Below are 26,969 nucleotides of genomic sequence, written 5' to 3'. Positions count from 1 at the left end.
TTTGCCTTGTGATACTTTTAATAAAACCATGAAACCTGCTACATGTTATTTTAGAGAGTTTTTTAGGTTTTACAATTTTGACTTGAATATGTGATCTAGGCCACAGAGAAAAATCTTCATTTGGTTCTCTCTTCTCTCAACTAGAGCAGACCTGAAAATTTTATTTCACTCTGTAATAAAGTTGAGTGTTGGCCTCTCCATAATGTCTGTTCTGATCATTTACCCTGTTCTCCCTCAATCTCGTCACCCTTCGTTATACTTATTGTAGGTGGGCACCAGTAGCCCCACCATGATGAACTTGAGCTCAATAAATTTTTTTCTTGTTCTTTGGAACTAAAAGAAATCTGGGATTCTAGGTCTACCTTTTATGCCATTCTGACAACTGGAACGTCATAGAAAATTGGTGATGCCTGAAAAATACCATTTGAAATTATTTTTCCATCTACCCTGCAGGAAGTGCAGAATGGCAGTGGGGTCCTGGAAGTGTTCTAACCAGGTGAATTGGGTGAAGAAAACATGTGCTGGAAGGGTATACCTCCTCTGCCCAGTCTGAGTTCATAGCGGATGGTGAGGCAGGCTTAGTTGTGTTGTAGTTGTGGCTGACAAGCCTGAAACCTCTGATTCTCAAGCTTCATTTGCTTTCTTTTCAGAGTGCAGGCAGTTTTCTCCTGCTTAGAACTATTTTCCTTCCTATATGGAAGGGAACTTCTTACTTGCAAATTTAGGCAAGATATTTCCTGTGTAGCTCATAAAAAAGTGAACTGAGAAAGAAAAAGGGAAAATATTTTGCTTTGTGTTCACGAGTAAAACAAGAAAAATGCTTGTGGTAGTGAAGAATACAGTGCCTGCCTGTAAGAACAACTTTGTGGTGCTGGGAATTGAACCCAGAGCCTTGCACATGCTAAGTGTGTGTTCTACCACTGAGCAACGCACCCAGTCCATACTCGGATAGCAGCACTGAGTCTCAGCTCCAAGTCAGCCATGCGATCCTGAGGGGAAACTACCAATACTCTGCAGTGTGCTGTATTGCTAAGCAGTGATGTGAGTAGATGAGGTGTATTAGATTGTTTTCAGCTCACAATGGGGTTTTTGGGAAGTACCCATTTTAAGTTAAGGAGCATCTGTGTGTAACTCCACCATAATAACTTGAAAACAGCCCTAGAGAGTATGTAAATTAATGGGTGTGGCTTTGTGCCAATAACACCATATTTACATAAGTTGGAGCTCTAATTTGCTGACCCTGGCTTTAGACGGGAGTCTCTCATGTGGGATATATGCAGTAGTTTCTTGGTATCTTGGGGGATTTAATTTTACTAATCACTGTGGATACCAAAATCTGTAGCTCAAACCCTTTATATAAAATTGTGTGCTATTAGCATTTAACCTACTTACATCTTCCCATGTACATTAAGTCATTTCCAGATTGCTTATGATATCCAGTACAACATAAATATTATTATAAGTAGTTGTTATACTGTATTTTTAAAGGAATAATGACAAGAAAAATGTCTGTATATGTTCAGAACAATTTTTTTCTCAAATATTTTTGATCCTCAGTTGGTTGGATTCATGATTGGGAAATGCACAGATATGGAAATTTGTCTATCCAAAAGGAAATACAAAATGAGGTTCAAAGCAGATTAAAACTTATTTCTATTGACTCAGTTTAAAATTCCTATCCTTTTTTGGTGGGTGGTATTGGGGCTTGAACTCATGCCTTTATGATTGCTAGCAGGTACTCTACCACTTGAGCCATGCCTTCAGCCCCTTTTGCTCTGGTTACCTTGGAGATGGATTCTGTTTTTTGTCCAGGCTGGTCTGGACCACTATCCTTTTGTTTTATGCCTCTACCACCTCTGGGATGACAGGTGTGAACCACCACTCCCAGCTTTTTTCCATTGAGATGGGTCTTACAAACTTTTTTGCCTGGGCTGCCCCGGCACTGTGATTATCCTGATCTCAACCTCCTGCATAGCTGTGATGACCGCACATGGTACTGTAGCCAGCTTTTGTGTCAGAGATGTGAACCACCAGTATACAACTATCTTTGCTTTTTTTTTTTTTAATGTAAGTATTGCTATTATTATATTTAGTATATAATAATTAAATATTTAAAATATTTGGATGTTCTCAAATTCTCTCCCTCCTTCTTTTCCTTCCTCCTTTCCCTTCCTCCTCTTCTCTCCTTCCTTCCTTTTTTCATTCCTTCCTTCCTCCCTCCTTCCCTCCTTCCCACCCACCCTCCCTCCCTCCCTTTCACCCACCCTCCCTTCCACAGGCTTGATCACTGCTCTAGATGTTATCTCTCTTGCTAATGCCAAAGTAATGCAACTTTTTCTTAGAGTTTCATCTTACTCACCTTAATCTTCAGTGTTTATCCTCTGTTCCTTAAGGATTTAATTTTTCCCATGATCCTTACTATAAAATTTAGAGTTACCTTCTATATAAAGAGGGTATTCTCAGTTCTGTTAAATTGTCTGCATTAATACTTTGCTAATCAAGTTATAGAAATCATGTTGGGCGAACATTTGTGGGTAATAGAAGTTCAAGCATGCTTATCCTTGAAGACAAAAGTCTGTACTTAAATCGTACAGTTGTCTGGAGGATTTATTGTGGCATAATTTGAGTGTGAAGTAGGTTATCTTCTAAAGTTAAAGGATTTTACACAAAGGCATTTTTCTCATTTGGGAATGAGTCATAGAAGGAGAATGGAAAGTTTAGACAAATTGGAGGTATGTGAGTGGACATTAAATAGGCTATGTGTTGAACTAGAGTTTGTGAGCCGTTAGAGCCCACCTGCCCTCTCTCCCTCAGCATGGAATAGAGGGCCAAGCACGCTGTTGTTGTTGAATAAGCATCCAGGTGTGAAGATGACCGTGGTCATGCTCAGTCCTTTTAATTGCTGGAAAAAAAATAGCATTTAGGAACTACTTGGAAAAGGTGCCCCCCCACCAGTTATAACTTATAGATTCCAAAGCTTTTTCAAAATATATGCTTATAGTTTGTTCTGGTTTATGTATCCCTGTGCCAGTGTGAGGCATAGACTGAAAAGGCTTTGTTATTCATTTCTCCTGGGATGTCTCCAGGGTCTGTGAGCTGACATGTTAAAATGTAATTACACTGTAATTTGGAGTGGCAGGGAATGATGAGGGTAGAGGTAGTCGAGCCAAGGAAAAGAGAATGTATGGCTTTCAATGCATCCATTTCTCTTGTTCCGGAAAGGATTTTAAGAGGAACTAATCTCATCAATCCTCTAAAGACTCAACGACATGCATCATTGAGCTTAAAGTTGGCTCTTGAGAGCCCTGCCAGCAAATGCATGCTTTTGTGTTGTCATATTTCTTACTCATCAAGGTGACATTCTTGAGCATGTTACTACCAGGAAATCGTTCTGAGGGTGCATTATGTTTGTCAAGGTTGTCCTAAGGCACTGGTATAAATTTCTTCCTAGACTAGGCTCCATTTCTTTATTCTTACTCTCATTTAAACAAGAAGAGATGGTATTTGGGTTGTGGAATCTGGTGTGAACAACACCGACTTCTGTTTCCATTTCTAAATGTCTGAAATGTGTCTATAGTATACCAATCTGTTCTTCAGCCTGGGTAGGTGAATTCTGTGGGGTAAGATGTTGGGAATTATGGAGTTAATATACAACTTGTTTACTATTTATTTTTTCCTATCCATTCTATTTGTATGTGTTTTATACTGAGCCTAGTATATTTGTGCAGGAGCACATGTGTATGATTTATAGATAAGCACCTGTGGGGAAGAGTTCACAGCTCTTTGCTGTTAGAAGTGAATGATCAAAAAATTTAAAGACTACTTTTTTAAACTATATTACCTATGAACTTTTTCAGGTAGTCAGATCCTTCACAGAGTATGTGAGTTTCCACTTGGTAAGTTAATAATATACAGGACTAGTCTTCATATAAATTAGGATACCAGGAAGTAGTAGCTAATTCATGACATTTTTAACTTTTTAAAGCTTCCCAACTCCCATTTTCAAAAATATATATAATGAGAAAAAGTCTAAATTAGCCTCAGAAAGGCTATCAAAGGAATATTCCAGGAAAGTGATGCTACTGGGGCAGGACGATCATGAGTTCAAGGCCAGCCTGGGTTACATAGTGAGAGTCTGTCTCAGTCAAACAAACAAAATACATAAAACAAAAGTCTCTTAGGAGATCAAAACAAAACACAGTGATATGCACACTAAATGCATGAACTGATGGTAAAACCTTTCACAACTTCCTACTTATATAATATAGTCACAGCCTCACCTAGGGAAGCACAAGAAAGGCTCAGTCCTGATGGACAGAAATCCATCAGGAAAATCCGGCTAGTTCTTTTGGTTCAACACAGCAGTAGGGAGACCCATCTGAATCACCAAATAAATATTTATCCAAGATTTGCTTAGATGCTCACTTATTACTGTGTCCTAAGAAAGCTATCCAGGAAAACAAAATTAGTTATGTACGGTCTGAGCGGGAGCTCATCAGTTTTGATTCTTATTGGCTCTGTAATGCTGTTTCCTTATCCTTAATCTCCATGTTTGTTCTACCTACTTATGATGCTGGCTTGAGGTTCAGAGAGTCCCTTGTCCCTCAGTTCAGATCTTAACTTTTACAGAAGTGATTGTTGAAGTACTTCGTAGGTACTTGATCTGCCTAGAGTTAAAACTCCTCATTCTCTGCATATTCTAGTCAATTTGAGAGGTTGACATTGATGGTTTTACATGATCTGTGTGTAGCTATAGTTTATTCACTTTTGTTTCTATTTTCTATTCTAATGTATGAACGTTGCACAATCTGCCCATTCTGCTGCTGTTTAGACATGTTGGTCAGCTTATTGTCTAGTATGAACAATGCTGCTAAGGTCATCCCGTACTTGTCTCCTTAGAGAAAAGTGTGCACATGTGTACCAGGATGCAAATAATTGTGAATTCAACCATTATGCCAGCACTTCTTTCAAGAAATAGACTAGCTAGTGCCTTTACTTAGAACTCTGTACATGTGATTTTCAATCACAGTTCCCTACCCCCTTCACCCAAGTATAATTGTCCCCATAGTCCTTGTGTTTCTTTATAGTTTTTCCATAAAAGTGTGTATATTTTGATGGGATGGGTTAACTATATATATATGGCAGCTTGGGAATAATTCTCTAGTTTGCATGCCTCTTTTTGTAGCCCCTGCAGCCACCTTTTGTCTCAGGCTTCTCTCATCACTCTGGTTTGTCCTGCTTGCATTGTGTAGACTGTTACCTTCCTTTGGCACATCCTACTAACATTTGCAGAAATTCGTTTTCTAAAAAATTTCTCTGTTGGAAGCTCTTTATGGCTACCTTTCCTATACTCATTCTTCCTTAGTGTAGTGGGCAAGCCTTATTTCTAGATAGCCAGTGTTCTGGGTATGTATTGTTGTGTGATAAACCCTCCAAACTGAGAGGCCCACAGCTGAAAAAATCATGAGTTACAGTATAGCCTTCTCTTTTTGTCATCCTCTCCTGGGCCATACTGGGACTTGAACTCAGGGCTTCACACTTGTTAGACAAGTGCTCTACCACTTGGGCCACACCTCCAGCCCTTTTTTGTTTTAGTTGTATTTCAGATAGGGTCTTGTGCTTTTGCCTAGGCCAACCTTGGGCTGTGTGCACTACAGTGCCAGTTCCTATGAAGCCTTCTTTACTTACATGTCTGGTGGTTGATGGCTGTCTGTCTGTTGGGAAACCTAGATCTGGCCTTATCATGGCTGGAACTTCCTCACAGGAAGCAAGCTGTGTTCTCTTGGTGAGCTTGCCAAGAGGTGGCTAGGCAGAAACCATGGCCTTTTAGACCTGAAAGTCACTTAGTGTCAGCAAAGGACATCCGTGCAGTTTCCATTTTCTGACAATCATGAACATAGCTATTATAAATAAGAATATTTAAGTTTTTGTGTAAACAAATTTTTATTTCTCTTGTGTAAATATCTAGGAGTGGAATTACTAGGTCACATGGCACAGATATGTTAAAATTAAGAAGACACACAGTCAACCTATTTTCTGCATTGAGCATGCCATTTTTTCTTCAGCAGTATTGAAGAGTTCTATTGTTATGTGTCTTTGTCAGCATTAGGTATTGTCAGGTTTTAAATTTCATCCTTCAGTAGGTGTGTAGTGATATTTTTGGACTTAGATTGCACTTCCCTAATGACTAATACTTTGGGGCATCTTTTCATGTGCTTATTTGGTATACATGTGTTTTACTTGGTGATCTATTTTAGATCTTTTGCCCATTTAAAAAATTGATATGGTTGTTTCTTGAGAGTTCTTTATATAGCTGCAGTTTTGAGAGTTTTTTATACTTCCTTTATTAGAAAATATTATTTACAAATTTTTTAAAATTTAGTTTTATTATTGTACTGGGGGTACATTGTGACATTTATAAAAGTTCTTAACAATGTATCATTGCTGAATTTACCCCCTCCATCATTCTCCTTTATCCTTCGTTCTCCCATTCCTGGAATAGTTTCAACAGGTCTCATTTTTCCATTTATGTACATATGTACATTATATTTCTACCATATTCTCCCTCCAATACCCTTTCCTTATATCTTCCCCTCTCCCACTGATATCTGTTCCTCAGACAGGACCTGTTTTGCCTTCCTGTTCTCTGTTTTTATTTAGAAATATTTTCTCCCAGAATGTGGGTTGTCTTGTCTTTCTCTTAACAGAATCTTTTGCAGAGTAAAAGTTTTTGATTTTGTTAAAGTCCAGCTTACCCATTTCTTTTCATTCTTGGACCAGGCCTTTCATGTCAGATCTAAAACTCTTAGGTTAAGTTGTACCTTGCTCCACTTTTACCAATTTTTTTCTGCCTAGAATATATGTGTTGTCTCCTTCCTTTACCTCTGAGGGCTCAGTTGACTTCCTGTCAGAAGAGTTCTTTGACCTGCTTGTTTTTATTAACACTACTTTGATTTGATATGCACCCAATCTGTATTGTATTCCACTACTTAATAGGATTTCTTTCATTCTATTATTCTTGCTTTTCTCTCCCGAATCTCCTGCTAGGCCGTGCCTAGCAGTCAGTGTCACAGGACAGGGACCATTTACTGTGCTGTTTGTTGCAATTCAAGCACAATAGCTGTACTTTTTGGCTACGTAAATGGATGGAATTTCTGGGCACATTCAGGTTCTCATGCTTGCATAAAGCTGTCCTAACTGCCTTAAGTACTTTGCCCCCTTCTTCCTGCCTGGCTAGCTCTCCTGTCTTTGAAGCCCTGAGAGCTCTTCTCAGTCTGGTCCAGGAGGAATGACTTGGTGTCTGTGTTCCTAGGGCACTTTTAACAGTCTTCCTATTCTGCTTTGCTCCTAGTGCTCTTTCTTTGCCACTGCAGTGTGGTAGAGGAACCAGAACTACTCAGCACACCCATCTTTTAACCCTCAGAGCCTAATAACCCTGCCTAATGCTTAGTAAGCACTAAATAAATGTTTACTGAATGAGGTAAGATGTGTGACTGTCTCCTCCTAACTGTTTTAATTAATTTAATACCTAGGAGGGCCTAGGTATTAATATCCTTAGAAACTATCGATAGGCATGCCATGACAGCACGGATAAGTCTTCAGCATCTTTGTGGATGATTTTTTCTAGAGCAAAATTTTATTTATACCATCCATAGAACATTTAATTTTATCACTATGAGATTCTGAATATTAAATATTATAGAAAAATTCAAAATGCTATACAAGAATTTTATTGGATTTTTTTTTTTTTTGGCAGTACTGGAATTTGAACTCAGGTGCTTTACTGCTTGAGCTATACCTCGAGCCATTTTCACTGTGGCCTATTTTTGAGATAGAGAACTGCTTTTTTGCCTGGGCCAGCCTGTACTGTGATCCTCCTGTTTTATGCTTACCCACGTTGTTGGGATGACTGGTGATTGCCACCACATCCAGCCTTTTCTATTTTAGATGGGGTCTGGCATTTTTGTTGGGGCTGGCCTGGAACTATGATCCTTTCAATCTCAGCCTCCCATATAGGTGAGAAGACAGTCACATGGCACTGCACCTAGCTATTGGTTGAAATAGGGTCTCAAAAACTCTTTTTTTTTTCCTTGGGTTGGCCTTAAACTTTGTTCCTCAGGATCTCAGCCTGCTAAGGAACTAGGATTATAGGTTTGAGCTGCTGCTCCCAGTTAAAACATACCTCTTATTTTTATTTTTTCAAATTTCTTTGGTGGTATGGGAGCCTTGATATTGCTAGACAGGTACTCTACCACTTGAGCCACACCTTTAGCCTGGAAAGCATTTACTGTCACCTTCAGTGCTAACACTCAGGCAAGCCATCGTTACAGCATTTCCTTCTCTTCTTTAAAACAAGACTGTTGCCAGTCATGGTGGTGCACAGCTGTAATCCCAGCCCTTGGAGGTTAAGACAGCAGGATCTAAAGTTCAAGACCAGCCTGGGTACCTTAGAGAGATTTGACTGAAACAAACCCAAACAAAACTAAATAAAAAAATTCCAATTAACAACCACCAAAACAGCAGACAATATCTATTTGTGAACATTTATGTTCACCATTTTATATATAGTTTCTATTAATTGTACTGATTTGACCATATCACACAAATGCACACTTAGAATGCCATATGTTTTCATTTTAATTTTTTTTAAATCTGTGATGCTGGGATTGAACTTTCTAGACAAGTAGTCTGTCACTGAGCTAACCCCCCGGACTATGTATTTCAAGCCATAGTTATTTCTGGTGTCACTGAAGTATTAGATTTGACATTTGTTTTTTCTAAGATATTTCTTTTAAGGGTTTAACATGTTGTAGGTGGAGGTGATGCTGTCTTACCTCCTGCAGTCATGTAAAACTTGATTCTGTTAATGCTGTGCCTTCAGTTCATTATTCTGTCTGTGACAAAAATAGTTGTGCTTCAAATTAAATCAATTGCCAGTAAAGTATATAATAAAAAGGTTCCAATATGTGGTCACTCCTTGATTTAAATCCACAAAAAGTGATAAGCTGAGAACACTTTGCCATCATTCTGAATGTTCAGGTATACAAGAGGACTCTTGAACAATGAGGGCTTTGGGGGCTCTCTGTTATAAGCTAGAATTCACCCCTGCCCCAGGAAGTTGCAACCTGTCATTATGTCATAGAACATATGCCAGTACTCATTTTGAGCACAAAGCACTGGGACAATAGAAGACCATAAGTCAGCCATCGAAAGAGTTGTATTTGTTTAATCTAAACTTTTTTTAAGTCTTAAATTTAAGCAAAGTTATTGAAGAGAGATGGAAGTAAAAAACCTGTCCTGTGAAGCACATGACTGAGCCTTCTCATTTCTTTGTGTTGTTTTCCTATATTGCATGTGGGTGCTCATCTCATCTTGTAAAGTGTGTCTGATGAACCACAAGCACACGGCACTTCATGATCTGGGTTAAGATCATTGTTACGTAGCTGTGTACCCGGAGGAATCAAAGTCAGCATCCAGTGGAGATATCTGCACACCCATGTTTATCACAGCACTGTTCACAGTTGTCAAGTCATGGAATCAGCTTAGATGACTGTCAGCAGATGTATGGAAAAGAAATGTGGGAAATACACACACACACACACACACACACACACACACACACACACACAACCACCCATAAAGAAAAATGAAATCATGTCACTTCCAGGAAAATAGATAGAATTCTGCCTAACATGCTGAATTTTTTGACTTATCAAGAAGACGAGTAGCATGTGAAACCTAGGTGACGGGAAGATGACATGAAAGTAAAAGGGGGCACGCTACCAGGGAAGGAAAAGGGGAGCAGGGAGGGGGGTGAGGAGCAGAGAGAGAGTAATGGGGGGAATGGATATGATTGATGTACATTAAATGATTGTATGAAGATTTCACAGTTAAACCCATTATTTTGCATAATTAATATACAACAAAAAACTTTTTTTCCTCTCTCAGTGTTGCTGGGGTTTGAACTCAGTGCTATGCCTTTCCTAAGCAGGTACTCTACTGCTTGAGCCATATCTCTAGGCCTTTTTTCCTCTGATTATTTTGGCAAAAGGGTTTTGCTTTTTATCTGGGCCTGCCTAGACCATGATCCTCTTGTTTATGCTTCCTACAGTAGCTAGGATGACAGGTGCCCACTACCACACCCATTTTTTTCTTCCCTGTTGCTACAGCATCTCATGAACTTTTTGCCCAGGTTAGCCTGGAAGTGTGATTCTCCCCTTTCTCAGCCTCCTATGTAGCTGGGATACAGACACTCACCAGTCACATCTAGCTATTGGTTGAGATGGGGGTTTTATGAACTTTTTGTCTATGCTGTCCTCAAACTGTGATCCTCCCAGTCTCAGCCTCCCCCCCAAGTAGCTACAATATAAGTGTGAGCTGGTGGCACTGGGCTAGTTTTTTATTTTATTTTTTTAAAGACCATCATTCTGTCTCTTTGCCTAGTCTAACTTCATGTGTCAGAACATCTGTCCTTTTATCTGTAAAATGTAAATGAGAATGATTCTTAGGGTTGTTTTGAGATTTAAATGAGACAGTCTAAGTGGAGTATAAAGCACAAGGGCCCTGTCCCCAGAAGCTGTCAGATAATAATTGATTCTTAGTTCTCTTTCCACTGTGTGCCTTTCTTTTCTACTTGTAAAAATTTGAGTATCTGCTACTCCTGCACTGAGGATAAAAGTGATAAAGCCTCATTGAAGTCAGAAAACTAAAATAGAGATTAGGTTTTCAAAGCGTTTACAATCTAAAGTGGTAGGAGATGGATGCTTAAGCAAAAAACCATATTGTAAGATAGAATGAACTAAATGCTAACCAGAGATGCATGCACTGTGCTAGGGGTGACTGTGGAGGATTTACGGAAGAGAGGACATGTGATGATAAACATTGAAGGGCTTACCAATTTTCATAACTGAGCACAGCAGTAAAGGATGGTTCCTACTGTGAAATAGGATCTGTCAGCTTTTTTTTTCTTAAGCATTAGAGTGGGATGTTTTGTGGGTCTACAAGGTAGAAAAATGGAGAGGAGGCAGATCTCTTGTGGAAATAACTGCTTCATAACTTAAGATCTCCTTTGAGGGCTAGGCATAGTGTGTACACCTGTAATCCCAGGACAAGGGAGGCTGAGGCAGGGGATTAAGATTTCCAGGCCAACTTGGGCTACGTAGCAAGGTCTAGGCCAAACTGAGCTACATATATTGCAAGGTCCTGTCTCAAGGAAATCTAAAAAAATAAAAAGAGCTTATTTGAAGCATCAGACAAAATTACACCTGTTCTCTCATGGATGTGATCACTGCTAAAACTGTAAAAACTACCTACTAGTCATAAGCATCGAGAATCTCTCCTATGTCACTGACTGCTGTTGGGATGGGCACCAAACTGCTTGCAATATAAACTCTTCCTCCCAAAGAATATATGAGATGAATTTATGAAGGAGTCTAGAGAAATAAGGGTACTTTGTATAGAATTAGACACATGATTTCTTTCAGAACTAGGAATTTTTCCAAACAAATGCTATTACCAACCTCTTTTCCTTTGGAAGCAGGAATCAAAGTCCCTTGAGGTACCATGTCAATTTTGGGGAATTCTGCTTATGACCTACTGAAGATCTGTCTTACAGAATTTAATTATTGTCTAGTGATAAAATAGTTTGGACTGCATATTATATTTGTGAACAGCAGGAATCGCCTACAGCTTGATGTCATGGGTTAAAAACACAGTGCCAATGTGGCTATTCTGTAAGAGCACTTTCATGTATTTCATTGTTTCTGTTTCCAGAGACCTAATACCTATCATTGCTGCTCTGGAATATAATCAGTGGTTCACAAAGCTGTCCTCCAAAGACCTAAAGCTGGTAAGTCATTGAAGACGAAGTGAATGTTGCTTGGCTTTGCTGAATTTTAGAAATCTGATCATTGTTAAAATGATTTTGTTTTTCTCTCATACTGTTGAGCTGCATACATTTTATTTCTTGAGGAGATATTTTCTGGTAAGTGATTTGCAGAACATTTTGTAAAGTTTGTAATGTGAGATGCTTCAGAGAACTACTTCCTGTTTTTATCTGCTCCGGGCAATTTTAGAAGATGAACAGAAAGGGACATTAAGTGTAGCCTTCAGTACACACTCATTCAGTTGGCAAAAACTATTAAAGTTATATTTGCACAGCTGCAAACAGAAGATTTTATGTTCTTGTCTTACATTTCATCTACACCATTTCCCTTCCTGAGAATTTCAGGAAATACTAGCAGGTAGGGTTGGTCTGGTTGAGTTATAGTAGGTGATGTTAATTCTGTTGATAATGGTTTTGGCAGATTTATATATAAGCAAGATGAAATTGAAGTGAAATCTGTTAGTTTCACTTATTTGGTCTGTTTTACTAGTGGAAATAAGAGCTCTACTGGGGATTTTGCAAGTTCAAAGCAGCCATATGGACAGATGACTGTCCACAGTTAGCTTTTGGATGCTTCATTTAAGATGAGAAATAATTTCAATATTGTTTTATTGGAGATTCTCACTTCCAAACCTCCAGTTTTCGGAGGCCATAGAATCTGAGATGTTAAAATTTCCAAAATGTAAAGATTGGATTTGTATTGAGTGATGAATCTGCAGAAAGTGGAGGGCTGAGATTGACTAGTAGACAGGCTACTCAGTTCTCTGAATTTGCTTGGGATGGAGGTGGCTTAAGGCATTATGATTATAAAGGTGGATTAAACTCATTTGAGGTCCCTGAAAGGCCAGTGGAATAGAGGAAAAGACCATGGACTAGGAATCAGAAACCTGAAATTCATATTTTAACTCGGATTACTAGGCTATGTTACCTTAGATAAGTTACCACACCTTTCAGGGCCTCAACTTGTTAAGAACCTATTATTGTATGTTAGTTGGAACCTATGTCTTACTCATCTCTATCCTGTGCTTATCAGAGTGTGTAGCTCTTCGTAGCTTGTCTATAAAAGTAGCTACTTGATAAAAGTTGTTTTCATACATAGATTCAGAATAAATGCATTGAATGAACTGATGAGTGAGCACAGCAGTGAAACAAACTGTGATGAGTAACTGAGCCTTACGTATACAAATTGTACCATAGTCCCTGATGTACTGCTGCAGGCATTTCATAACTGTTAACTGTTCTTATAATCATCATAACAATCAGAGTAGCAAAGAGCTTGAAAAACAAACAGTATGAGAGTGAGAAGGATGGGAGTTAATGTCAGCAGTGGTGGCAGGATTGGGAGCTAGGGGAGCCCTGAGGGAGCAAAGCAGGTAGCCACCATGGGCAACCTAAGAATGGAAGCCTCTTATTTGCTGCTTGCTGGCATGGCACCATTTCCAGGATTTGGAACCAGAGATCAAAGGTAAGAGAAGGGAGCCTTTGGAGGAATGAGAAATTGATTATTATTTGCCCAGGGATTGTGTGATCATAGAGAAAATGGATCTCTACCAGTTCAGTTTTCCTGGCTTGTTCAAACATTTTATCTAAGCTTCTGCTGTTCTGAGAAGAGTTCTGAGGAGGTTGTAGATATCCTACTGTTGGAAATTGTCCCAACCCATTGGTATAGAAAGTTGTCCAACCAATTGGAGTTGGAATTCTGTCGTTATTTCTCCCTGACATCATCTCCTTTCAGCTGCCTTAGTGTTTAGGACGGGAAATGTGCACCAAGTCATTTCAGTCCTGGGAAGACACAGCACGCCAGTGATTGTGTGCTTTTTTGGGGTGTCTTGGGATGAAAGGAGGTAGAGTGGTGGGATTTGAGGCCTCCCCTCATTGCTTTTCTATTAACTGAGATGTAAATGCAAAAATACATATGCACTTATTTTTAACTTTGAATATTTTAAAATGAAAAGTTGTTTTGTGACTATTAAGACACAAAGTTTCGCAACTATTTTTTTTCTTTTTTTTTTTTTTGCCGCACTGGGGCTTGAACTCAGGGCCTCATGTTTGTTAGGCAGGCACTCTATCACTTTTGCTATGCCCCCAGCCCCAGATCTTTAAAAAATAGTAAACTCTTTTGGTTGTCACCCAAAGTTAAAAAAAAAAATGTGGTACTTTCTTCTCTGATGGTACTATAGTAAGCATTTTCAGAACACGTCTAGTGTTGGGTTTATTTGAAAAAAAGAACAACATGAAGAAGCACCTTGGTTGGGGATGTTTTTAGAAAACATGAATTGCATGACAAAATAAATGGTTTCCTCTCAAGTTATATGAAACCTTTGAAGTGTTAAGATGATTGTTTCAACCCCAATAAAAGCCTCCTGTGCTAAGGTATCACAAGACAAATATGATTTATATGATTTAATGTTGATTTTATGAAGCAGATTAGCAGTCACCAATCCTTTTCTGAACAGAGAATTAAAAAAAATCTAAATATCCATGCGGATTGTGCTTCTGTCCAACATTCTTGATTCATTAAAATAGCCGCAGAAATGGGAGCTTCTCAACTTACTTGGTGTTATAACTCAGGCAAATCAGTGTGTAACATTGCATCTTTTAAGAACTCTTTAAAAAAAAATCATATGGTTATGTAATGTCCATAGTTCTTTCTTTTCCTTTCATTTTTTTTTCTTGGCGGTACTGGGGTTTGAACTCAGGGCCTCACACTTGCTAATTACTTTACCACTTGAGCCACTCCATCAACCCTGTTTTGTGTTGGGTTTTTTGAGATAGGATCTCAAGAACTATTTGCCTGGAATGATGTCAAATTGCTATCCTCCTGATCTCTGCCTCCTAAGTTGCTAGAATTATAGGTATGAGCCACTAGCGCCCACTCATAGTTCCCTTTTAGTTCCAAAGTTCCATATTTATTTTATTTTATACTTGCTGTTTTATAGTGATTTCAGTTTTGGTTGAAACTAGATGCCAGCTCTTAGCCATCGTGTTTAATTTTCAAATAAATTTTTCTGAAAATGCTCTACTGCCGAGCATGCGGTAGATACCTGGAAAGGACTATAGTAATGATCACATCTTACTTTCCATCTGGGCTTGTGTATGTATCTCTTTAAAAATCTTATCTCTGTATATTCTTCAGCATAGAAAAGAATGCTTGTCACGTAGTTGATACTTAATAAAAGTTACCAGGATAGATAGAGTCAAGAATGACTTGTTACAACTTTTCCTTACTGGCACCTTAAAGAAAAGTTGGACATACTTACATGCAGTTTCTTTAATAAATTTTTATGACAGTGTTTATACTCAACGTGTACATTAATTCCTCAAAGCCCTGTATTGGTAAATTACTTTTGTGGATGCTGTGCAAGGTAGCCCAGGAAAGGTAATGATCACATGGATTGCTTCTGAAAATTTGGATAATCCCTATAAAAACATTACCAAAGTAACCATTCTCTATCATGACAACACAGAATAAGATCAATTCCCTTGGATACACATTGTGAGACAAAGATTTATACTGATCAGGGGTCACCATTTTGAAAATCACCACTGTCAGCATAAATTGCAGGCATCAGGTCAGTTGGAATTAATTTTTCTCTTTGCTCATCAGTCCTTTGGGATGAATTAGAAGCCCAGGAATAGTGCAAAAGCGGCATTATAGACTGAGTGGAATTAGCTAGCATACAAGAATTATGAGACCCATAGATGCTATGGGACTTACGGTGTTTCCAGGTTAGGTTTTTTTCTTATAAGATACTTAGTCTAGAGAACCTGGGGTACGTTTCATTTCAAGCTCTGTTGCAGTTGTGGTTAATCCAGCTGGGTGTTTGTGATCTGATAAGTCAGAAAACTGTAATATAATTTATGTGGTATGTTAAGAAAAAAAGTGCTTGTTTTTTTTATGTGAGGTCATACATACATTAACTAACTTGATTTAGTTATTCCATAATATACACATATACAAAACATCATGCATACAATTTTGTCAACTTTAAATAAATAAATGTCACCATCAGAAATTTTGCTCTCAATTCTCGGTAAGTTGACATCATGCTCATTCCTTTTCCCTCTACTTAGCCTGGTTCATTTTCTCTTCACACTCACAGACACCTGATGCAATGCCTGCCTTCCTTCCCTCCTTCCCTCGCTCCCTCCTTCTTTCCTTCCCTTCTTTCTTCTCTCTCTTTTCTTTCTTCCTCCCTCACTTTCTCGTTCTTTCAAAAAAGTGCTTTGTTATATGCCATGGTACACAGAATATGATTTCTCTTTTATTTGTATCATAAAGGATTTAACTAGACCCTAGCTTATGATGAGACTTTCACTCTTCAATATTTAAACAAAGTAAGGTTTATTTATATTAGTTTTGGAATAAGACATATAAATAAGTATAAAAATATTAATACATTAGTAGATTAAGATTTAAAAGAAAAAAATTAAGTACAGTTCTTCCACAGTTCTTCAGTTTTCATAGTTCCCTCAAGATTTTGTTACATACCTTACTCATTTTAATTGTAATCTTGTTTCATTCTTATTATGCATTTTCATTTAATGTTATATCCTAACTTATAAAATATTTTCATGGGTATAATAATTATATAACCACTTAATGTTTTTTTAAACATCTGTTAGCACAACAGACATTTATTTATTTAACCCTTTCCTCTTATTAGAGTATTCTCTCTTCAGCCTGTTCTAGAGAATACTAATAGGAACATCATGATTCTGCTACTGTTTATCAAGTGCATCTTCATCCTCCCTATTAAAGTACATAACATCTTTATACCTTAATTTTTCTATCTATAAAAAGAGAACAACAATCTTTAATTATGGGTTTTATAATGAAATACACATAAAAGACTTAGCTCAGTGCCTGGCCCACATCATTGTCACCAGCACTACCACACAGTCTTCAGTTCTCCATTTTGGATATCACTTTCTTGGGATGTACTTACGGTTTTCCCAAAGTTGAGTAAGATGGACCTATGTGTGCTCATTGCACTACCAAATTGGCCTTTTCAAATTATTTAGTAATAGTTGTGTATTTTCTTTGTCTTTGTCCACTTGGCTGCTTATAGCGAAATACCGCAGACTGGGTAAACTATTTCTCACAATTCTGGAGGGTGGAAGTTCATAAATAGGCGTGGCAGATTCAGTGTCTTGATGGGGCCTGATGATGGTTTGTAGATGGTGCCTTCTAACTGTCTTTACAGTGTGGAAGGGGCAAGGTGGGTCTCTAGAGCCTCTTTTATCATGGCAGTAATCCAGTTCATGAGGGCTGAACCATTATAATGGTTCCACCTGCTAATATGATCACGTTGTTGGTTAGGTTTCAATGAATGAATGGGGAGTGGTTGACACAAAATCAGACCATAGCATTCTTCTTGTGAGATGGTACACTCTGGAAAGGAAAGACTTTGTCCTTTATGGCATTGTATTCCCAGGGTCTTCATTGTGATTGTTCATAGTAGTAGATATTCTTTTAAAGTGTGGCTCTATGGATGAGTGTTTCATTTAGCTGAAGCATTGCATTGCATTGCATTGCATTGCATAGGTTTATGACAATGAAGTCAGGTTGTTTTTCTTTAGACTTACGGTCAAAGAATGTTTTCTATTACAGTCCACTGATGTCTGTGAACAGATCTTGAGGGTGGTGAGTAGGTCCAATCGACTGGAAGAACTGGTCTTGGAAAATGCTGGACTTAGAACGTGAGTATTTTCCTGAATATATGAACATGTTACTTTAAATCTTTGTGCCATTTGTTCTTCTTAATTTGTAGTTATTATTATTTTTTTAAAGTTGAAGTACTCATATAAGAGTATTGTGTTTTCCCTTGTGGAAAAACAAAACAAAGACCCTGTGATCCCTATGTTTATTACAAAGGAAGGCCTAGGGCTGGGGATGTGGCTCGTGCTCAAGGCCCTGGCTTTAATCCCCAGTACCACAAACAAAACAAAAAGACAAATGAACAAAGTCCCAGAATTTGATGACATTTTCAAGAGTGGAATGGAATGTGGTTAAGAGCATGGAGGCCTCGGGCAAGTTGTGTAGGCTTTGTGTGTCTCAGTGTCTTTGCCTTTAAAATTGAGATGATAATAGTGCTTACTTTATAGAATTAAAGTTGTGTGGGTAAATGCATTAATGTGTGTGGAGTGCTTAGAAAAGTATCTTTCACATTGTGGATGCTATGTGTAGCTTTTATTATCATTATTATTGGTAGCCATACTAATAACATTTCATATGACATTATTGCTTTCTTCAGTTTTAGTCCTCTCTCTCCCTTTTTAAGTTAACACTTACATAGTCTTCATCTAGTGGTTTAGTAGTCACTACTGAAGCTTTACTGTTAAGAGCATGCATTAAAATCTAATAAACCAAGACTTTATTGCTGTTAAGTAATAAGTTCAGACATTTTGTAATCATAGTACTTAGTGTGTTCTTTAGATTTAATATAACTAAAATAGAGATTGGGTTTTTGTTTTGTAAAATATAGTGGGAGCAATTGTAGCCTTTAACTCAATAATTACAGTAATCAGTTTTACATTCATGAATGTTATAAGAAAGGAGAGCTAAGATACAGTCAATTGCCTACCAGAATTTTCATGAAAAGTAAGTTCAATTAGAGATTAATTCTTTTTTTTTGGAGGGCTCAAGTGATACTATTAACAGAACACAGCAATGTGTCTTTAGAGGGGCAATTATATATTTTTCATTCAGTTTTGATTGAGGTTTTGGAAACTAATAATGAATTATATTGTCTGCGGGTTTACAAACTCTCTAATGAGATGTTATGGGTGTTTACAAATACATGATATCTAGGACAATACGTTAAAGGTGGTCTGTCTTTTTTAAGATTTCACTCTTATTTTGATCTTTAAATATTTTATTCAAATAGTTTTTACATTTTGTATGTTTACTCTTATCGTTCTGTTCACTTGCAGAGATTTTGCACAAAAACTGGCCAGTGCCCTAGCGCATAATCCCAGCTCAGGACTCCACACGATTGACCTTGCTGGCAACCCACTGGAGGACAGAGGTACTGCCTGCTCACAGTACCACCCATGTCAGACTCGGGCAGGATTAGAGTTTTAATTTAGCCACGGCTGAAAAGTGGTATTAAGCTAAAATGTAAATGTTGTTGATGGGTTTTTGGCATCTAGCTCTTTCTATCCTTTTATGAAAATTAACAAGGTAAAATTCTGATTAATCTTTTTTCAAATTATACAAAAAGAAAAGAGCATTTTTCTTATTAGAAATTTTTATTAGGATATATTCATTATATGGGGGGGTGGATTCATAGTGACAAATCTGATCAGACCTATGTTGCACATTATTTACATTGCCCCCATCGTTTCTCCCCCTCCGCCCCCTCCCCACCCTACTCAAAGCAATTGCAAGAGATTTCCCAGTTCTGCTCTACATAGGTACATGAAGTCCATTAACCATACACTGTCACAAGAGGATATTATTTTTAAACTATTTTATTAATAATCTAATTACAACATGTCGTAATCATATTACAACATACATGACAGTTTAAAATGACACGTTTATTATCCCACAGTGTTTGGGTTCAGGTTGGCTGGGTTCTGTGCTCAGGCTTTCTCTCAAGGTTAAAAAATCACATTGTTCATGGGGCCAGTGTTCTCATGTGACTGGGAGTCCTCTTTAAATTCACTGGTTGTTGACAGAATTAACTTCCTTGGGACACTTGGACTGAGGTCCCTCTTTTCTTGCTAACTGATGGTGGAGACCACTCCCCAGCTCCTAGAGGCTGTGCTCAGGTCTGCCATATTCTACTCCCACTCCCCCTGCCCACATCACATACATTTGCTTTATCTTAGGCGCCAACCAGAGCATATCTCACTGATGCTTTAGTTTCTTTTAAATAGGTTACCTGTTGGAGCAGGCCTACCCAAGGCAATCCCCTTCTCCTTTTTTTGATGTGGGGGTCTCACTATGTGTCTCAGGCCGACCTCAAACTCTAGATCCTCCTGCCTCAGCCTTCTGAGTGCTGTGAGCTACCACATCTGGCTTAAAAATGTTTACATAGGTAGAGGGAAGACTTAGTAGATGTAGTGAGGGAGATGTGAGACTGAATTTTCAGTAGTGGAACATGGATGGATAGGATTTAAGGAGGAAGTGTTTTATCTCTAGAGGGAATATTTTGTTTTTGTTTTCTGTTGCAAATGTTTTCCAGCTTTGTTAAATAAGGGCCTTTCATCTTTCAATGTTATATATTTGATGAAGATTAATGATTCAGCTGAGCTGAGGATACTGATATAGACAGTTTTGCTTTTTGTTCCTCATATGAACACTGCTCTGTATTGAAAAAGAAACCCATGAGGTATTCAAACTATTTGGTCAAGGGTAATGCCCATCATGTAAAGCAGTGAATCTGTAGGAAGGTTGAGAGAGAATTACGAAACTAGATCACATGCAAAGCACCTTCATGGAATAAGCCGAAGCTGAAAAGAATGCATGTACAGTGCTGAAACAGGAGTTTCTCTGGGGTATAATAATTTCTTGAGGAAAAACTGTTGTTTTTTCTATTAGTCAAATGTTTCAGGGTAGTGAATGTGACAAAGTGGAAAACACACACATCACCTTTAATTGTCAGGAGACCTGTATTGGTTTTGTTTTAAGATGGAAGGGAATCAATCATATTTACCTACTTGCAGGACAGAATCGTAGAGGGAGGTCATGCTTGGAGGCAGGTCCTTAAGGAAGAAAAATTCAGACCAGGAAGGGGGCACTGCTTAGTCATTAGGGAAATGCACATTAAAACCATAGTGAAGTACTATTTCACAGCCAGTGGTGTGGCTGTAATCAAAGTTAAGTGTTGTAGGATGTGAGCAAACAAACTCATGCATTGCTGGTGCAGCTGCTTTGGAAACTGGTTAGAGTTTCTTAAAAAGTGGAACAGAAGATCCAGCAATTTCACACTAGGTGTCACTGAAGAGAAATGAGACACAGTCAACACAAAGACTTGTGAACAGAAGTTTACAGTGGTAGTATACATAACAGACAAAAAAGTGGAAACAATCCAAATGTTCATCGGTGGGTGAAAAAAGTGTGGTATATACCATAAAATACCAGTCAACAATAAAATGGAATAAGTTCTCTTACTATAACATGGATGAATCTCAAAAATATTAAGTGAAAGAAGACAGATTCAAGAGACCACATATTGTCTGTGCTTGTGGGTCTGGTGAAGGAATAATGAGTCTGAGGCTTCTCATTTCCCATCCCGTTCTGTACTTCATGAGTTTTAGATGCAGCCACATCAGGCAGCTTGTCACCTCAGGTACAGCTTCTTTTATCAAGATTTTGCCTGAAAGCCCTTTGCTTTGAATTTCTGTGATGGCCCTTCCTGCATTCTCCCCCATTATAACTAAATGTGGACAGTCCTTCCCCACCCCTCTACCACCCAGTCCCTGTCATCCCCTTCTTGGTCTGCCTTCCTCTTCCTAAGACTCACAGCATCTGGTGTAAGGCATTGTCCATAATCAATAAATATTTTCTTTAAATTGAGTTTGATTGCATTTAATCTTCAGTCTCCTATGTAGTTTTTAAAAATGGCACTTGGAAAGTATGGTTGAGTTTATAGGGATTTCTGTTGTATGGAGTGAAAGTATGTATTCAAAGAGGATGTTTCTTTGCTTTTTTCCTCCAAATTCCTTCCTGTAAGACTTGATTTTGCGTATCTTTTCTTCTACCTGCTGTTCATTCACAGATGTAATCTTGAAACATTTCGAGGATGTTTACTTATCCTGCGGTGTAAACATATCACCTCTCCAGTGTGGGTTCTCACATACCCTCAGAATTTGATACTCCTAAAATATTTTCATAAACTAAGACTTTCTTCATTTCTGGTCCTTTTAGATTCATCTGTTGCTGTATTTTCCAGTGCCCTTGGACAGCTGCCAACACTCATCCTCACCTTTCTTCACTCTAGGGACTGAGTCTCCTTAACACAAATTATTTCTTGGTTCATTTTATTCAGGTTATTCATCTGAAAGATGATTGGGAGCTTTTCTACTCATGGGTAGAAATTCCATAAGAAATCAAATTGTGTGTAAAATATTTATTGAAATTTCAACCTAGAGAATAAATTTTTATTTCTGAGCTTTTCAATGACAGTATTTTATGTTTGAAAATAGTTAAGGAAGATGGGGAGGAGCCTATAAGGAAGTCATGTGTTATAGAAGAGAGATGAGCCTAGTGAAGATTATTTTTGAGAAAATTAAAGAAACACAAGGCAAATGGGATCTTAGCAGTTTAGTAGCACAGAAATTTGAGGAATTTAAATGCCAAATAGAATTTGACTTTGCACCTGAACCATCCACTTTGGGACTTATTTGGCAACTCTCAGAGAGAAAGTTTGGCTCCTGATTTTGTGGTATGAATGTTGACATGGCAATCTTTGTTATTTACAGCTCAGTCTCCTTGTCATTCCAGTGTATAAAGGACAGGCCCACAGCACTGTGATTATTAAGAGACTTCTGGTGATTTAGTAAGCAGTGTACAGTGTGTGTGAGTAAGGCTTCGAATGCTTAATGACTACTCTGCAAGAGCTGTACAGGCAGTGACTGGACCACTCAAACTCGTGTGTGTGCAAACACAAGCTGTTGTTATCCTGGTGGCAAAGCTGAGCCTGCTCACCAGTTTGCTTTTGGCTTTCTTGTTATCCAGTGTTTATTCAGGCTGTCACTCAACACCCATTAGCTGGCCATGGAATCAATTTAATTTTCATGACAAGTGTTTAAAAAGAAAAAGAAGTAGAATATAATAGAAAAATATCACAGTACATTATTCAGGGGAACTTTGGGTTTTGTTTCCTAATATGTTTGTGTATTTACTTTTGTAGAAGATTCTTGTATTTTGATGTCAACTTAAAATTTTGTTGTTAACTTGGTTCAAGGTAGAAAAAACTTTAGAATTCATGCTTTCATTAAGCTTTATTAACTAGTTCTGTGATAGAGTCTTCTGAGCTGATCAGGTGTTGAACCAGGGTATGGTTAGTCATCTTCATGGGACTTAACTGGACCATCATGGATCCCAGTTGAGTATTTTCTGAGAATGGAGCTCGCTCTTCTCTTTGTTTATTCGATGCACAAAGTTGAAGACTGGTACCTAATACTACGTGTTCACACTCTTTTCTAGGATTTCCTGACTACTCAGTCAGTCAGTTGGTTAGTCGCTCATACTAGGGGACTATAATTTTTCTGATTTGTGGCATACTATTTGAAAAATTTTGGCTTATTCCATACATGTCAATGAATTTTCTTAAATAATCATTACAGTGTTTAAAATTCAGGTTTCCATGTGACAGACACAAAGCATAGGTACTTTTCTTTAGATTCATCATGTCAGCCATACTTACTGACATCTGGGCTTTACCCTTTATAGGGTAAAGCAGTATTTTTAAATGCCATACATTTTAGTTTGGAACATTTAAGTTAGGTATGTTGACCTCAATTTTTCAATGTCTTTTTTTTTTTTTTTTTTTTTTTTATATTCCTTGTTCTTTACTCTCAGCTTTATTTTCAAAATGGAAATACTGCATTGTGGTTTATTTCTTTATTCACTACTTTTCTTATTGTTTTTGAACTTTATAGGGAAGCAGGAATTGGTGGAAATCTAAAAATTCTAACTCAACTGTGATCTGTTATCTATAGTGTTCCAATCTTTCCACTTTCTAACAGACAAGAAAGAAGACTTTTGTTTCCCCAAGTCATGTTGCTAGAACTCCACAGGCAGGATTTTGTTAAATTATTAATATTGATGCTCGAAATTAACAAAGACCCACCCTCAACCCATTTTCTACCACATGAATCATAATGATGCCAGAATATCCATGTTAGAATTTTATACAGTGTTAAAGGCTTTCAAGTGCATACATGATTAATAGGGTGAAATTTGCAGTGTCAAGTTTAATTTTCCTATGTTTACAAGTTAATAAGATCAGATAGCAAATTATCATGCTAAATATTTTATAATTACTGTTTTATTAGACAAAAGTACTTTGAAGCAGAGGGAGTTAATGATAGTTTCATTTTGAAGGGAAAAATAAAATTTAGACCATCATTTTCTTCTAAATTTGACACAAAGAAAAAAATCCTTAGGAAGGAAATCAATCCAGTAAAATCTCCAAATGAAAGTTTTTATCAATAGATTTTATTTTATTTTACATCTCCAAAGGCTATGTTTTACTTTATTTTTTACTCAAACATTTAAATTGAGTAGTTTTAATTAAAAATTTAAAAGTCTTCTCTGTCCTTTCCTTGTAAGGACATTTTCTGTTGATCAGTTGCTTCTATGGTATCATTAAGTAACTTCAGAAAGTACAGTGACAATATACTTTTTTTTTCTTGATTATTTGGCTGCCAGTGACTCTCAATTTATTCCCATTTCCAAGACTTCCATTTCTGAACTTTGTTAAGATAGGGTCCTTTTATAACTTGTGACCTTTAAAAAATACATCACATATTTCTCTTTTCAGTGGCTATATTTGAAAGTCATCTTTGGAGCTGGGGAGGTAATGCATTGGTGGAGCGCCTGCCTAGCTTGTGCAAGGCCCTGGGGTTCCATCCCCAGTCCCAGCAAAAAAAAAAAAAAAAAAAACTTTCCATGTTTATTCTTTGCCTTGGTTGTCCACTTCTGTTTATTTTGAATTCTTCAGTTTCTACTTCTCTCTATATGGAAATTCCTCCGTATCACAGTAATTTCTAAATCCCAGTCTCAAGTTACCTTAGAGAGTTTCTCTGTCCAGTTAAACACGCAAGATTTCATGTTCTGTAAACCCTGAACTAAGGAAAGGGTCTTTCTTATTGAGTGTATGTGATTGCATCTCACTACATTTTATACTATGCCTGATCATTTCTCTTATGGTAGGTAGCACTCATTGAGCATTTCCTGAGTGATAGTCACTATTCTAAAGTTTTTCATGCATTATTCCAGCAATGGGACTTTAATGCCATTATTCTTGTGGCTTAATGGATAAAGTCTTAAGAAATGGGGGAGATTTCTGCAGTCTTGCAGTCCAATTTAAATTAAGGAATGGATGATTTTAGAGTATATTTTCTCATCCTCTGTAGTGTACTATATCTCTAAATAGAGCGTAATAGAAAATAGGTTATATGAAGTATATATGAAACATCCCCATGGGCAAAAATTCCATGATGTGGAAATAAAAATGTGCCATTTTAAAATATGCATAGTTATAGTTATATAATGATTATTTAAATATTCTATCCAGACATGACTAGTTTCTTTTACTCTAGTTTTGCTCTGTCCATAAAAGGACAGAGAGAAAACTCATAGATTAATTTAGTTTTCATAATTATAGTAATAAAATAATAATCATTATTAGTGCTGGGGTTGAGTTCATAGCCTCAAACGCAGTAACCATGTGCTGTACCACTGAGCTACATGCCCAGCCCTGTTAAGTTATCTGAAATGAATAGTCTTGACCCCTAGTTAATGTCTTTCATTCCATTAGCATGTAGCAAGGCTATTCCTTCCTTCCTTCCTTCCTTCCTTCCTTCCTTCCTTCCTTCCTTCCTTCCTTCCTCCCTCCCTCCCTCCCTCCCTCCTGTTCTTTCTTCCTTTCTTCTGTTGATAGTGTTGGGGTTTGAACTCAGGGCCTCATGCTTGCTAGGCAGGTGCTCTACCACTTCAGCTAGTCCACCAGCTGCAAGGGTATTTTTTGAAAGAAGAAATATATTTATGTTTTGTGGATGCCAAAGATAGTAAAACATTTCATCCAGAGAGAAAGAAATAATCCATTTTGGATTCTTTAAAATAATAACTGTTGCACCATCACTACTTACTCTTTCTATCTCCAAGTCCTGTAATGTATTTATCTTTATTTAAAAAAATTTTCAATATTATTTTCTTGTGATCCTAGTGTTTGAACTCCAGGCCTCCCACTTCTAGGCAAGTGCTCTACCACTTGAGCCACAATCTCAGCTGTTTTCTTTTCTCTTTATTCAGCACCAAGAGAAATAATTCATTATAATCTCTTCTTCTAGGATATAAAACCATGTTTTCAATTAGGTGTACACTTTAGTATCCATTATGTATTTCTAATCACTTGTTTCAATTTGATCAAAAAATACATTAACCAGATTATCTTTGCTTTTATTTCTCTAGCTTTAATCCTGTTTACCTTTGGACCTGCTTTTAAAGAAAAATAACTATCCCACATGATTTTACTCACCTTCATTGATTTTAGAAGCATAAATATTTATCACTTGTGTTATTTTTGGTGTGCTACATTTCTAGGAAAAATATTGCTGGATTATTTATTAGTTTTTGTTTTCCTTCATCTTTTTAAAGGTATTTATGATTAAGGAATGAACGGATGGATGGGCATCTTTAGCAGTGTAAAACAAATATTCCACTCTGGTCTTTGATTTGAGTGTAGGCATTTATAGATTTATGTAGTGTTCAGGGTATGTCTGACCCAGAAATTATTAAGAGTTTTTAAATTGTTCTCTCAAAGAATGAAGCAAAATAAATCAACTGAGGATAACAAATTTGAAATTTAGTGATGAATTTTAGCCGATAAGTTTTTGGCCTAGTTGGTAATATTTTTGAATGTTTGAAGATCTGGAATATGGCTTTAAGGATATTGTTTTAACTAATATTTTTGTAGTATATGCTTTTGGAAAGTAAAATAGAGGAAAATAGAAGTAATTATTTCCCAAGTATGACAACTATCAAAATTAAAAGTGGGAGTCTAGTCTAGTTTAGATTCTTCCAGTCTAAATATTTTGAACTTTTTTTCTCATTGAAGTATATAATACATATTTAAAAAGTCCCTAAGTCCCAAGAATGTTCCATCAACTTACATCACTGTATTGAAATACCTGAGATAAATTAACTTGGTTTGTTTTGCCTCTCCATTCTGGAGGTTCCATTCTATGATTGACTGGCCTCTTTGCTTTGGGCCTTTGTTGAGGTGGCAAATAGTGGCAGGAGATCATGTTAGAACAAAATCAGTCACTTTACCAGCAAGGGAGTGAAGAGGAAGAGATAATGGTCCCATAAACCTCTTCAGGACATGCCACCAATGATCTAAGT

At 37.3% G+C, this 26,969-nt stretch overlaps 1 protein-coding gene across 6 annotated transcripts in view; it reads left to right on the top strand.

The window, feature by feature from the left end:
- Carmil1 (capping protein regulator and myosin 1 linker 1) overlaps nt 1-26,969 on the top strand; it is a 325,017-nt gene that overhangs the window by 148,280 nt on the left and 149,768 nt on the right. For all 6 annotated transcript variants that reach the window (XM_074082734.1, XM_074082733.1, XM_074082735.1 and 3 more), the window contains exons 9-11: nt 11,773-11,848; nt 17,499-17,587; nt 18,821-18,915. In XM_074082734.1, the coding sequence (XP_073938835.1) occupies nt 11,773-11,848; nt 17,499-17,587; nt 18,821-18,915 (260 nt within the window). The remainder of the gene's footprint in view (nt 1-11,772; nt 11,849-17,498; nt 17,588-18,820; nt 18,916-26,969) is intronic.

The sequence above is a fragment of the Castor canadensis genome, chromosome 8 (assembly GCF_047511655.1).
Source record: "Castor canadensis chromosome 8, mCasCan1.hap1v2, whole genome shotgun sequence".
In the NCBI taxonomy this organism is placed as follows: domain Eukaryota; kingdom Metazoa; phylum Chordata; class Mammalia; order Rodentia; family Castoridae; genus Castor; species Castor canadensis.
This window is presented reverse-complemented; position numbering and strand designations above follow the sequence as displayed.